Genomic DNA, 15847 nt, shown 5'->3' with positions numbered 1-15847 from the left:
AAGCTAAGTGTTAATGGTATTTTTCGTGTGATAAAATTATTTCTTATTTGGGGTTGAAGATTAATTATTTCTGGTTGGCTTCGGGTTTATCTCATGGAGTTATTGTTAGATTTATTTGTTTTTGTCAGGTTTATTTAAAGTCTTTAATTGCTTATTCTTCTGTTGCTCGTATAATAATGCATTAATAACTATGAATTGATGGGGTTGTATGGGTTCAGTTTCTTTAATGCTTGGTCATGGTTTATGTTCTTCTGTGTTGTTCTGCTTGTCTAATATTATTTATGGATGTTTAGGTACACAAAGATTATTAATTAACAGAGGTATGATTAATTTGATGTCTAGAATGGCTTTGTGGTGATTTCTTTTAAGATTGTTAAATATGGCTACTCCTCCATCATTGAATTTGGTGGGAGAGCTTAGATTATTAAATAGAATTATGTCTTGGTCTTCTTTTAGATTTTTTGCTTTAATTTTTTTTTCTCTTTTAGAGCTGTATATACTTTATATATATATATATATATATATATATATATATATATATATATATATATATATATTCTTATTCTCAACATGGTACTTATTATTCTGGAGTTTATACTTGTTCTCTTGGTTATTTTGGGGAATACCATTTTTTACTTTTCCACTGATTGCATTTAAACATTCTTTGTTTAAAGGGTGAGTAATTCTTAGTTTAAATTGCTTCAGTATTTTAATTTAAAATATTGTTTTGTGGGATCAATGATATGAAGTTTTTCATCTTAGGCTGTGAATATATTTTCTATTTGTTCTTTGAGTTCTTTTTCTTTGTTCTTTTCAAGAACTATATTTTTTATTTTAGGTATATATTATTTAATAATTGATTATAGAGTTTTTATTGAATGAGAACTTTTTAATTTGAATGGTTCTATGGTTGTTATGACTTTAATTTTGGTCTGAATGTCTCTTATTTTTATGTCTTTTGTTATATATATTTCTTCTTTGGTAATTTACTATAAATCGTTTTATTATTGTTGTTTTAATATTTATTCTTTCAATAGGGTTTTTAATTATTAGTCCTATTTTGATTAGAATTTTATTGGGATGAGATGGTTTAGGTTTGGTTTCTTATTGTTTAGTTATTTATTACCAAACTGTAAAATCTTACAGTGCTGGTATGTTAACTGCTCCTTCTAATCGGATTGGTTACGTTGCTGTTTTAATTTCTATTGCTTGAATATTACATTTTGGTGGTTTAAATTATATTTATTATTATGATTTTATTTCTAGTTCTTTTGGAATAAAGCTTATTACCATATTAATTGTTTTGACAGCTGTAACCAAAAGAGCTCATATTCCTTTTTCTTCTTGTCTTCCTGTTGCTATGGCTGCTCCTACTCCTGTTTCTGCTTTAGTTCAATCTTCTACTCTTGTTACTGCATAGGTTTGTTTATTGATTCGTTTTAGACCAATATTAGATACTTATAATTGTGGTTGATTTTAACTTTTAATTGCTTGTATTAGTATGGTATGTTTATAGCTGGATTGGGTGATAAGTTAACACCTTTCTGTACAATGCTTGAAATATAGAGATCCAAGGCAGACGCATTGAGCATAATATGATCAGCAACAAACAATCTCAGGATCTCAAGGTCGTCACTTATCTTCTGACATGAGAAGCATTTGGAGGATGCCCAAATTTTACCGCTGATGAGTTCCGCAATACTGATGGCAATTGTGCCTTGCATTAATTAACATGCCTGCTGAAGGCAGATGATGGATAAGACTTCATACACACAGTGCAAAATGCATACAATGCCATGTAAATAGTGATCTCTTTGAACATGAATACATGAGTGATGCAGGTATGTAAATACATCACAGAAGACTCAATTCAATGTATAGTTATTACAGGAACGAGTACAACTGTACATATGTGCTCCATCTGGCATACAAGGCAGTGAGAGTCTAATGTATTCAACTCGCCTATTATTCGGATCGATTAATGGAAACCTAGTTCCATACCATGGGCATCATTAATGTTAAGTTTGTTCACAAGTAAAAGCACATTAAAGACATGAAAATGCAGCAGGCAAATATTACGTCAAACTGCAGCTGCAGTCTCACTATACTTCTGCGGCTGATTACGGTTTTAAGGAGACTTATCATCTATGAGATCAGTCTCCTATTCCCACCCCCCCCCCCACCAGGAAGCAATAAATTCACCCCACCTGCCTGCATTTAGAGTAAATTGTGTGTGCAAGTGTGAAAAAGTATTTACATAGCAGTAACTGAGGCGGGACAGGGGTACCAGCGCGGTATGTACAGTCGTGGACAAAACGAGCGAGACCTCTCGCCTTTTCGTTATGCTGATCCGCACAGCTTTAAAGTCTGTTACACAGCATAACAGGCAGGGCGACCAAGTGCTACCACCATACTATGCACAGGCGTGAAACTGAAAAACTATCCGAAATTTGTCAGATTGCTTTCAATCATGTGTAAGACTTTTTAATGCTGATTTAGTGTGTTAAGCACAACACCTAAATATAAGATATAAATGAAAGAAGAAACACTAATTAGTATGAACTGTACTAATAAAAATCAATTTCAGCTTATCGAGATAACATAACTGTTTTAGTATGACAAAGTAACTCAGATCGTTACGAATTAGCAAAATATTATGCGCATTCGGCCGCGAAATGGTCTGTGTCACCGTTCAGACCAGTTATACCGGATTACCGTTGCTGACCTACCATGAAAGTGTGCAAATTTAGTAATGCGTGAAGATTCATAACGAAATTCAGTTAGAAATAATTCAGTGCCACAGTTAAGTCAATTCAATTTTTGACAGAAGCGGAAAAAGTAGGCAGTAACAAGAGTTTCATATCGACATCCACAGGGCGCCGGTACAGAATAATAAAGGTAGCAATAAAACGTATTGGGGGCGCGAGAATTTCTTAAAATTCCTTCACTGATAGTCTATCTGCCACCATCGAGATTAGAACCGAAAACAAACCAGACCGCCCTTGCAGTAGCAAACACCTTTCACTACGCTAGCAGACAACCCAGGCAAACTACCCCAGACATGAATAAGCCGGCAATTTCGCAATGAAAATGGCAAAATGATCTGCAGTTTCTGTTACACTGAGCTTTCTGGACTCAAAAACATGAATTGTCTACCTTTATGTCACCGCTTATGTAACAATCATTCGAGATGTTTATCGAAATAACAAAAAACTGTTATTAACGAGTAAATTTAGTAGGATAATTCTGCACCACCCAAGGAAATAAACGGCGACGTAGCTGCCAAACGTATTCTACAATGTTTTGAATTCTCCATTAGACTTGCCACAGCCAGAAAACGTTTGTTAGCCGAAGTGTTCCTTAGGGTAGCTAGCAATGGGAATGCTCGCACATCTAAAACGTGGTGGCGTTAATAGTGGGATCTGAATTACCACGTTTATAGGCAAATTGATTTTATTTGCATTGTTGTAGTCGTGATTTGGATCGAAAGCATAGCTACGATTAATTTGCTGATGTATCGACTGCAACTGGAACATTTCGAATAAAGAGTAGGGGAAATTATTATGCGGCCCTCATCTTCGGTAACCGTGGTAGCTATTTTCGTTGTGAGGATTTCGTCACGTAAATCGGTAAAAATGGAACCCTACTAGTCTCACATTCTTCACCGTCTATCTGTCTACCCAACCCTTAAAACCCGTTTACCTCGAGTACAGGTGGACATAATAAGCGGAAATGTATCGCACTTCCTGCGGTATACGGTCCCTTGGTGGTGTAAAAAAGTGAGCTATGTCAACGCAATCTAAAGATATGGCCGTTTATGTAAAGAAAATTTACGCTAATGGTCAAAAAATGGCTCTAAGAACTATGCCACCAAACTGCTTAGGTCATCAGTCCCCTAAATATAGAACTACTTCAACCGACGTAACCTAACACCCATCCACGCCCGGGGAAGGATTCGAACTGACGGCGCGAGGAGCCGCGCGGCTAACCCTCGCCGGCAAGCTGTTAATATCATCTGGTGTTAATAAAAAGTTATTCACTTCTGGTGAACGATTTTATTCGCAGTTCATTTAAGAAAGAATAGCTAAAATATATTTGATGTTGCGGAAGAGGAAGGACGCCTAATTCATTTCCCCTTGTCTTTATTCATGATGTTAGATTCGCAATCTGAGCATACGTACTATCCATAACCACACTTTAGATCCAGGTCATAGTCACAGATATGCGAATACAACACATTGGATTATACTTGAGGTATTTCGTTTCCTACGAAGTGGTGGCACACGACACTGTGGCGTCATCGAAGCGCGAGTTTCTCCAGTGCTAGCTATCTCAGCACATCAGCTGAGCGAACTTGCATAGTATGTTGGTAGCACTTCGTCGCCTTGCCTATTATGCTGTGTAGCAGACTTTAAAGCTGTGCGGACCATCATAACGAAAAGGCGAGGGGTCGCGCTCGTTTTGTCCACGACTGTACCTGGCAGAATGTGGAAATCCGACTCAAAACCACGTCTAGGCCGGCCAGCACACCGCCCCTCGTCATTAATCCGGCAGGTGGATTGGAACCGGGACCAGCGGCTCTCCCCGTCTCGGAAGCAGCCGCTTTAACGCGCACCCGTATCTCGGTTGGTCACCGTACTTTTCTAATTGACTGCATGAGAATTCCCATGACAAACCATCCAAAATTGAAGTTACTACACCAGTTGTCCACAGCAAAAAGGTGGAAGCAACAGCCACGGCTGCTCACGAAGACCATCCGGAAACTCAGACATCAACGGACTGGAACGCTTCGTGTCGTTCAAGCGGTGAACAACGCCGCGGCCGCGCAGCCGTGCTGGCTTAAAATTGGCTCTCAGCTCTACCCCCCAAAAGCACAGGGTGACCCGAAAGTCCGTTAGCATTTGACAGTTCAGTACTTCATCTACATCTACATCATATTCCGCAAGCCACCCAATGGTGTGTGGTGGAGGGTACTTTCGGCACCACTATCTGATCCCTCCAACCCTGTTCCACTCGCGAATAGTGCGTGGGAAGAACGATTGTCGGTAAGCCTCTGTATTTGCTCTAATTTCTCGAATTTTCTCAAATGGTTCAAATGGCTCTGAGCACTATGGGACTCAACCTCTAAGGTCATCAGTCCCCTAGGACTTAGAACTACTTAAACCTAACTAACCTAAGGACATCACACACATCCATGCCCGAGACAGGATTCGAACCTGCGACCGCAACTGTCGCGCGGTTCCAGACTGTAGCGCCTAGAACCGCTCGGCCACCCCGGCCGGCGGGACTTAACATATGAGTTCATCAGTCCCCTAGAACTTAGAACCTAACTAACCTAAGGACATCACACACACCCATGCCCGAGGCAGGATTCGAACCTGCGACCGTAGCAGTCGCGCGGTTCCGGACTGAACCGCCTAGAACCGCTCGTCTACCGCAGCCGACTCAAATTTTCTCCTCGTGGTCAACACGCGAGATGTGTGTGGGGGGAAGTAATATGTTGTACGACTCCCCCTGAAAAGTGCTGTCACGAAATTTCAATAGTAAATATCTCCGTGATGCACGACGCCTTTCTTGTAACGTCTGCCAGTGGAATTTGTTTAGCATCTCCGTAACGCTCTCTCGCCAGCTGAACGATCCCGTGACGAAACGCGCCGTTCTTCGTTGGGTCTTCTCTACCAGTCCTACCTGATAGGGATCCCACATAGACGAAGAATACTCAAAAATCGGGCGAACAAACGCCTTATAAGCCACTTCTTTCGTGGATAAGTTACATTTCCTTAATATTCTTCCGATGAATCTGAGTCTGGTGTCTTGCTTTTCCCACTATCTGTTTTCTGTGGTCATTCTACTTAAGCTCGCTCTGGATAGTTACGCCTAGATATTTTACGGTAGACGATGTCTCCAGGTGTTTGTCATCAACTGTGTAGCTGTACAGTAGTGGATTTCTTTTCCTATGTAGGCGCAATATGTTACATTTATTTACGTTCAGGGTCAACTGCCAGAGCCTGCACCATTCATCAATTCTCTGCAGGTCGTTCCGCAAATTCTTACTACCTTCTGGCGTTGCTACTTTGGTATAGACAACTGCATCAACTGCGAATAGCCTTAAGGAGCATTCGGCGCTTTCTACTAGATCATTTCTATATATTGTAAACACAATGGTTCTATCACACTTCCCTGTGGTAGTCCGGATATTACCTTTACCTCTGTCGATTTAGTTCCATTAAGAGCGACGTGTTGAGTTCTGTCTGCAAGAAAGTCTTGAATGCAATCGCAAGTCTGCTCCGATACTCCGTAAGCTCGTATTTTTTTCATTAAACGGCAATGCGGGAAGGTGTCTATTGTGTCTCACTGTTTAGAGGCACAAAACGCGTGGGTGTTTTCAGCTCGTTACTAAACGCAAATAAGTAGGAGGCCGAGTTGATACGAGCTGAAGGAGTCCAGGTTGCAATAATATGCGGTACGGCACACTGTTAGAGAAAAGGATTATTATTCAGGAAACACATAGTACAATAAAATTATTTATCTTCAGTAGTTTGTAGGACTGCAGCTGCGGCTATGAACTGACAATCTCGTAACATGGAATACCATGAACTAATACAACATATTCTCAGGGACTAAGCCTGATGGGCCCTCCTCAGAGAATCAGTGCAAACAGTAGAGAACTGGCTGAGGGCCGATTATGAAAGTGCGTCTGCCTAGGTTGAAATATAGCGAACAAGTGAGCGAGGCACACTCCAGTTCCGTCGAGCTGTACAGCCCGCTAGAGTGCGCTGTGCTCGGCAGACGACGGGCTGCCAATCTTGTGTTGGCGCGGCGTTGTAGTAGTATCTGTGGCAATGATACTACAGCGTCAAATGCCTTACTGAAATCAAGGAACACGGCATCAACATGAGCGCCGTTGTCCACTGCGCTGTGGATCTCATGGAGGAACAGAGCGAGCTGAGTTTCCCAGGATCTCTGTTTGCGGTATCCATGTTGATTTTTATAGAGGAGATGTTCGTTTTCCAAAAACGTCATAATTCTTGAGCATAAAGCATGTTCCATAATTCTACAACAGATTGAAGTCAACGATATAGGTCTATAATTGTGTGGATCTGTGTTACGGCCTTTCTTATAAACGGGAATGACCTGCGCTTTTTCCAGTCGTTAGGTACCTTTCGTTGCTCAAGCGATCTACGATATATTACTGCTAGAAGGGGAGCAAGTTCTTTCGCATAATCTTTATGGAATCTTATAGGTACCTCATCTGGTCCTGAAGCCTTTCCACTACTAAGCGACTGTATCTGCTTTTAAACTCCGCGATCGTTTATCTCAGTGTCTGCCATTTCGATGTTTGTAAGAGGATTGAAAGGAGGGAAAGTGTTACGATCTTCCGCAGTGAAACAACTTCGGAAGACCGAATTCAGTATTTCGGCCTTCTCGCTGTTATCTTCCGTTTCGGTGCCGGCTTGGTCACTGAGAGAATGAATAGATGTTTTTGACCCACTTCCTGATTTTACATAAGACCAATATCTCTTACGGTTTTTACTCAGGTCGGTGGAAAGGCTTCACGGCATAATGTGGGTAGAGAGGTAAAAAGTGACACACATGCTTGAAATGAATGGTAATTTACTGAAACCAAACAATGTTTACAAAATGACCAACTGATGGCGCTTCGTAAGACACAAAAACAATTATTAGCATTATAATTGATTTTTAGCAAAGGCTGCATTCTTTATAACAAATGCTCAACATTTCGGCCTTCATTTCATCAACAATATCAGTTGTCGAGGAACAATGTTGTGAACAGTACTGTACAGTATATCAGTAGGTATGGTCAGAAATTGCCGTCGGATATTGTCTTTTACCATCCTTAATGAGGTCGGACAATCGTGGTAGACCTGCGACTGCAGGTAACCGCACAACCAATAACCACGCGGATTGAGATCTGGGGACCTGGGAGGCCAAGCATGACGGAAGAGCGGCTCAGCACGCGATCCTCACCGAACGATGTGCGCAAGTGATCTTTCACACGTGTCGCAATGCGAGGTGGAGCGCCTTCCTGCATAAAAGTCGTACGTTCCAGCAGGTGTTTGTCAACCAGGCGTACCTCGCACCTGTCCCTTTAACAGTTTGGAAACCTTTCCTTGAAGAAAAACGGTCCGACCGCGATTGATGAGGTAAATCCACACCACACCGTGACTTCCTCGTTGCAACAGGGTTTCCACGAGGGTTCTAGGAGTTTTTTTCCTTTATTGTGATTTCATTCACCTGCCCCATATGGGCAGGAGAGGGCTGTCAGCGGCACAATCCTCCGCTCTTCAGCCGAGTGACATGACAGCTAAGACAAGAATAAAATGTTACATATATAAGGCGATAAAAAAGGAGAACATAAAACAGAGTAAGGGGAGATAATGGAGGTAAAAATACACTGGTACGGAGACGTTCATGGGGAGACAATTAAAAAAATCATCATAAAGTTAAAAAACACAGTTGGCGATACTTAAAACACAGAGAAGACACTGAAGGCACACGCACAGGTTAAAAGTTAGCTACAGTATTAAAAACACTCCCGAACAACACACTTAAAACCCACTTGGATCACACACAATGAAGAATGGGGTTCTAGGATATTCGGTGGTCTGTTTTATACACAATTCTCAATTCTCTTGCGGTGTCACTGACATGTTGTTGTCCAGCGCCATCTGTTGACCAGTTTTTGCACTTTTTGATTTCGGTAAAACTCCATGTCATTTCAGGAGTGTGTGCCAATTTTTACCTCTTTGCCTATATTATTCCGTGAATTAGTGCATTTTCAAATGTTAACAGACTTCCGGGTCACCCTGCACATACCTCTCCACTGACACGCGTTCACTCAACTAGTCAAATATTGCGATACCTTCAGTAAACGATCATTTGGTACAGAACATCTATGCAATGTGCTTGCGATTCATAATACGCATTAGAAAGGGTAATTTTGAAAGTTGACAGTGCGACAAGCAACTTTCAACGTGCTATTTTTCACTATTGTACATTTCTTTCTGCGAACACCCCATTCCTTCTATGTTAGTTTTTCCTAAGAGTTTCGTTTAAATAAATAACTTAAAGTGGTCCAAGCAAATCTACAGAGATGGCGCAGTAGTAAGACCCTGGACTCCTGGACTGGATGGCAGGGGTTCAAATCCCCATCTGGCCATCCTGGTTTAAGTTTTCTATGATTTCCTTCAATTGCTTAAGGCATAAAAACCGGTACGGTTCTTTTGATAGGGACGCGGTCGATCTTGCTCTCCCTTGTCTTTCCGGAATCTGAGCGCGTGCCCCACTTCCTTCTTTTCTTTCTGTTCCTGTTAAGCAATGTGACACTCTTGTAATATAATGCTCATTTACGAAACACCTTCACTACTAACCAGTGTTCAGTGGTGCCCAGAAAGAGCGGAAAAGTTATATTCCAGTTCCACTGTGACCTTAACAAAAAAGAATATACAAATAAAAGACAAATTCTAGTGCGTAAGCGCTCTTATGTGCTGTCCACAAACTAACAGATTTATCCGCCTGAATCTATTCGGAACTAGGCGCCACCAGTGCAAACAGCCTCGTGGGGCAGCTGCTCAGTTTCAAAGCAATCTCAATCTGACGGTGGCGAGCCTTCCAACGCTGAACGGAAATCACAGCTACAGCTGAAAAAGCAGAGCCGGCTTTATCGCTGACAACAGATAGGCCTTATCAGGATTTATTGCGAGAAAGATTTATCTGAAGTTCTCTGGAGAAAGCTTGTACTATCACAGAGATACATCAGCTACTCGTCTTTGATTTGGTGTCTACACGTGACCACTGAGTGAAAGCAACGTACAGTATATTCTTAACTTGCTATTGTAATAGGAGTGGAGCTTTCATGGCACCAGACGAAATAGTCATAAGGTCTGTAAGCACTCAGTGGTTTCGTGTTGTAGCTTTTTCTTTCATTCGTGTGTTACACTGTTATTCGCACCGTAGCCATTGTTGATATTTGGAGACAGTAATCGGTAACAAGGCCAGCTGCTAAAGTTAGTCGAGTGTACATACTCTTGGATGATCACGAAGCTACGTTGTGTAGAGTAGCAGTCAGAATTGTAATATATGTAAGAACAAATCACTTACCAACGGGAACTGCGATCGCAGCATTGGAACAGTCTGCCGTGCGGTTCTAGGCGCTTCAGTCTGGAGCCGCGTGACCGCTACGGTCGCAGGTTCGAATCCTGCCTCGGGCATGGTTGTGTGTGATGTCCTTAGGTTAGTTAGGTTTAAGTAGTTCTAAGTTCTAGGGGACTGATGACCACAGATGTTAAGTCCCATAGTGCTCAGAGCCATTTGAACCATTTTTTTGGAAAAGTCTCTCTTCAGGTGTGAAAGCCGATTTTGCAAAAATTACGGGTGCAGCTTAATACGGACTTGTGGGTATTGAGAAAGAAACACTGCAATGTTCAAACTACCTTTCGGACTATTTTGTCTTATATATGTTAGTTTATTGAATAAACTTCATCACGTATATCTGCATAATATTTTTCCCCTGTCTACTGCTACCGGCTATGCAATACAGCAATACAGGAAAAATTATGATTCCTCTGTTAATCAGTTACACACGCAGGGCCATTCTTTATCGAAAAAGCGACCAAATTTTCTGTGACCGGAGAATGTGGTGATATTTGTGTTGGACGAGTTGGACTAGAGTAGATCGATATTAACATCATGCGCACCTTACTTTAAAGCAATAACCTATTGTAACCTTCGATAAAATCGAACCATAAAATTGCTCGCCACTGTTCTATACTCCACTGAGGCATTTCCAACCAGCGAAAACTGTCAGCAGCACTGTTAACTGGACAACCTGAATAGTACTTACATTAGTTCTGAAGCACTGAATCTGACAAAGACAACTGAATAGAGATGGACTATTATTCAGCTTTCTGGTTATTGGCAGTTAAAAGAAATTCATTCAAAATTCATCTCTTGTAGCAACCATGTCTCTGAAATAATGAAAGTAAGCTTAGTAATTATTTCAGTTAAATGCGCTGACGAAAGTACTTTCCGTATGGAAAAGTGTGATGTAGCTACTTCCGAATGTGCCTGCCGTCAATAATCAATATTTACGTGGTACTACCCATAAATCGACTTTTCCTTCAGAACAAAATCTCAAATTTGAAAAAGAATGCCTATTGACTTCTCATTCTATAAAAACAATACAGAAACTGTCATTAAATGATACAAGTGATTGAAAAATCAGACTGATTTCACCATTTTTGTTACACAGCTCTTACAGCTCACGTAATGTTACAGGACAGATTTAATTATTTAATATACAGGGTGATCCCGTGATGGCGTTACAAACTACGAAGGGTAATGGAGAATGGTAAATGTATCTGTGGTGTCACCGCCAGACACCACACTTGCTAGGTGGTCCATTAATATACGCCGGACCCGCGTGTTGCCACTGTCAGGATTGCAGACCGAGCGCCACCACACGGCAGGTCTAGAGAGACGTACTGGCACTCGCCCCAGTTGTACAGCCGACTTTGCTAGCGAAGCTACACTGACCGATACGCTCTCATTTGCCGGACGATAGTTAGCATAGCCTTCAGCTACGTCAATTGCTACGACCTAGCAAGGCGCCATAATCCTTTGCTATATATATATTGTGGTTATAACCTGTACCGTCAAGAGAGATGTTCTACAATTGTGGATTAAAGTTAAGTATTCTACCAGTTACCTCCTGTTTTGCTAGTCTTATTTCTCTGACCTGTTCCAGACCTAACGCCAGTCAGCGTGTAATTAAACGCGTGCATTTCGGCCTCCTCTAGAAAAACAGTGTTGGCTCTTCTGCCAACACTACAGTATCAATTTGAAATAAAGGACCCTGGTCCGGAAAAGACCGAGTCGTAAAGTTAATAAGCGAAAATACAGTGGAATACATGTGTCGGTACAGTTATTGCTAATATTCTAGGGTAGGCAACTTTCATAGGTAACTCTATGCACCAAAACAAGAAAAAATCGTCTAGAAAACATGGGCTCCAAAATGCATAACTTAAGAGCTGTGAGCATTTGTTCGTCTTCGCTACCGTCGTCGTGCGACTACTAGGGCCTCCCGTCGGGTAGACCGTTCGCCGGGTGCAAGTCTTTCGATTTGACGCCACTTTGACGACTTGCGCGTCGATGGGGATGAAATGATGATGATTAGGACAACACAACACCCAGTTCCCGAGCGGAGAAACTCTCCGACCCAGTCGGGAATTGAACCCGGGCCCATAGGATTGACATTCTGGCGCGCTGATCGACCACTCAGCTACCGGGGACGGACTTCGCTCCTCTGAAACAAAAATGGCTCTGAGCGCTATGGGACTTAACATCTATGGTCATCAGTCCCCTAGAACTTAGAACTACTTAAATCTAACTAACCTAAGGACATCACATACATCCATGCCCGAGGCAGGATTCGAACCTGCGACCGCAGCAGTCGCGCGGCTCCGGACTGAGCGCCTAGAACCGCTAGACCACCGCGGCCGGCTCTCTGAAACACATGTACTGTACAAGTGCCCATAGCCTTAAGTCACACATTTAAGTGCCCATGTGTACTAGACTTCTTTTTTTTTGCTTTGGTTCATACTACCACCTTTGAAAGTTGCCCACCTTCGAGTCTTTGCAACAATAGTACCGGTACATATATTGCTCAGTGAGAGGTGTTAAAGAATTATTTGCGCTTATAACATTTGACTGTCGTTTCCGGACCAGGATCCCTTATCTCAAACTGACACTTTTACCTCTCTCCATCATTCGTTAAAGTTTGTAACATCACGGAGTCACGCTGTGTACAATGAAGCGAAGAATTTTTTTTTTCGTACTGAATCATAACGAATTTTTTCAATGAACTCCATGCTATAAACGCTCCTTCAGCCATATTGTAATACTGATAAGTTTTGCTGACTCGGTACTATCCATAGGCTTAACAGTCGTGCAAACTAAACAGGTACACAACAGAAAATGTATTTGGTTCTTAAAAAAATAGTGTAAGTGACAAAGTTCCCTTTTGGGAAGGAATGAAAGAAGAGTAACTCACAAAATGAAAAAAGGATTGCACATCTAATGGTTATAAATGTAGTAAGACACAGCGAATTACTTTTACTCTTTAACACAGCAGACAGTGGGAAACATTGTTTTATACGTTTGTTGCAGCAGCAGATGGCCCGTCTCCGTACATAGCTTTCTAAACATATAATCGTGTACTCAGTGACTTCTATACGCTGCAGGTGTGTAAAGGGTTTTATAAAAACAATCTGTATACATTGTCATGGACACGAAAACAGATTTTTAAAGCTTAACGAACACGCATTTTGCAATATGATTGTAGAAGAAATATTATTATTCATGTGCTGAGTAAGAGATCGGCCAAGTTTTCAAATCTATATTACAATACGATCATTTTCGGAAGAGTGGTATTCTGCTTATAAACGTAAACAGAACGCTAGTGGCGCTGGCGCCGGCAGAATCGGCATTGTGGAATGCTTACCTGGTTTCAGAGAAACCGGTGTTACATAACAAAGAAATATCAAGTGTTTAATTCTTTGTTACGTTGTTTGACAGCCGAAGCAAAGTCTAAAGAGCGGTTATGCCTGACGGTGAAATTATCAGAAATGTACCGCGTGCGTCACTCTCGTTTAGGGTTACCAACCGTCCTGCTTTTTCCGGACAAGTCCGGTTTTGCTGATTTTTTGTCCGCCCGGTACTTTTGTTATTTTAGAAATCGTCCGGCATTTTTGGTAACGAAGCTGCATTTCATCATATAATGAATTACAGCGTAGCGCCATTGGATTGAATTATAAACTGCACACACTTGGCTATATATTTCTCACGAGGTTCGCTACCAGTAGTGTAATCGCTTAGGGAAACGATGCTCGCAAAGTCGACGTTTATGATATCTCGAATTAAATATTGTAGCTTGTCCCGATATTTTCACTTTTTTAAGCAGTAGTTCGTAACTTAATCTTTTGAAGTTGACCTTTTCGGTGTTATCGTGTTTAGAAGTGTTGATTTATTGAGTACTGTTGCTATATACAATTGCATCCTACTAAATAGAAGTACGTCGTCTTCTCAGACAAACAGTAGTAACAGCAGAAAATCGCAGTGCAAGTCTCAGTCAAATTGTATTTGTAACAGTTAATACCATTGCACCATTCTGTATCAGATTTTCAATGTATTATTTTCTGCTCTCATTGAGATTAGAGCATGCTTATTATCCCACTACGTACAAGGTAAACAATGTATTGATTCTAAAATAAAGTGTCTGGTTTTAAAATATGTCTTGATTTTGTGAAATACTGTCCTGCTTTTAATAATTTTGAGCCGGTAACTCTGCTCTCTTTGTCACACACAGGGTAACTAGATTTCCTGAAAGTTTTACCGTCACGCCGCGCGGGATTAGCCGAGCGGTCTATGGCGCTGCAGTCATGGACTGTGCGGCTGGTCCCGGCGAAGGTTCGAGTCCTCCCTCGGGCATGGATGTGTGTGTTTGTCCTTAGGTTAATTTAGGTTAAGTAGTTGTAAGCTTAGGGACTGATGACCTTAGCAGTTTGCCGTCAGGCTGACGTTCCTCGTTGTCTACCAAAGGCAATCGCCGAACTGCCGTAAACCTGACACGCTGGCTGCTGCAAGTTTGTGCCACACAGACAGTAGTGCACTCACCAGCTGTACTGGTTTCAGCCCATAGTGCTTTCATCCTACACACTGTCAATCCTCACGCTCAGAACGTTGCCACATGCACGACGTTTTATCACACCTATGTCACGTAACGTGTCAATAAGAACTGCATCAGACAATTGGAAAGCGAACTTTTGGATTAATTGTCCGACAACTAAACATCTGAGCCAAAACGTCAAAAACAACAGTAACTGCTCTCTTTCTGTGCCATTTACATATTGATAGGCTGACAGCTTTACATGGAAGCACAAAACGCACGTACCACTAAACGACTGAAATACACAGTTCAATAAGGCTCCTCAGTTTCGAACAGGCAACTGAAGTCTAAGGTTACAGCTTTCACGATTTGAACGTTATTTCGTGTTAGTCTGCAAAGTTTAAAACCAAGCAGCGACCGCACAGTGCTCCTAACATTTGACAACAAGCATAAGCTACAGCGAGCCGTTACTTACTGCCTGTAGCACACGGCGAGCGCGTGGTAAATGTTCCGCTTCGTAACGACAGGCATTCTGCTCAGCCACCACTGACACGCTTAGCAAGAAAGTTGTTCTGGTGGGAAGCCGGCAGCAGATAACAAACGGCAGATAAATCCTGCCAGTCCGTTCATAAGTACCACTTCAGGCAGCGTCTGCAGTACCAAATCAGACGCTTTTAACAGTGACGGTCAGCGTGCGCGATGATGTTCCTCCTAAACATAACGAATCACGTAACCGATAATGACTTCGAAGAAGTTGCGTGGCGGACTGCACCTATCAGATTATTGGGGACACCATCAAAGAACAAGTGATGATGACCCTCTGTGAAAGGTGGAACGGAACTGCTTAGTTAAGCAGTTTAAATAATTTAATCTTTTTCGAGATACCAATGTGTAAGGTTGAATTCACTACCGGTGTGCTCCGGGATACACGGTAGGGGTCACGTGCAGGCGGGCTGTGAGCTGTGACGTCATAGTGAAACCTCACGCCACGAAGCACCACACTGAAACAAATAGGCACACGACGAACACATATGTAACTCATACGTAGATACGAATGTAATCGAGATTTTCCCCGTTTTAGTATAGAATTATTATTGTTACGCTTTATATTAGTCATACTATTTTTTTCTATGTCGGTAGAATGCTAGAGTAAAGCTTCCG

At 41.7% G+C, this 15847-nt stretch overlaps 1 protein-coding gene across 1 annotated transcript in view; it reads right to left on the bottom strand.

Annotated features, from left to right (window-relative positions):
* Positions 1 to 15234, bottom strand: part of LOC124802919 (medium-chain acyl-CoA ligase ACSF2, mitochondrial-like) — a 266038-nt gene extending 250804 nt beyond the window's left edge. Inside the window, exon 1 of the mRNA XM_047263990.1 lies at positions 15162 to 15234. Coding sequence (XP_047119946.1) covers positions 15162 to 15217 — 56 coding nt within the window. The 5' untranslated portion in view covers positions 15218 to 15234. The remainder of the gene's footprint in view (positions 1 to 15161) is intronic.
* Between the last annotated feature and the right edge of the window lie 613 nt (positions 15235 to 15847).

Source organism: Schistocerca piceifrons, chromosome 6 (assembly GCF_021461385.2).
Source record: "Schistocerca piceifrons isolate TAMUIC-IGC-003096 chromosome 6, iqSchPice1.1, whole genome shotgun sequence".
In the NCBI taxonomy this organism is placed as follows: Eukaryota; Metazoa; Arthropoda; class Insecta; order Orthoptera; family Acrididae; genus Schistocerca; species Schistocerca piceifrons.
The sequence above is the reverse complement of the archived record's forward strand: the minus strand, read 5'-3'. Positions and strand labels throughout refer to the sequence as shown.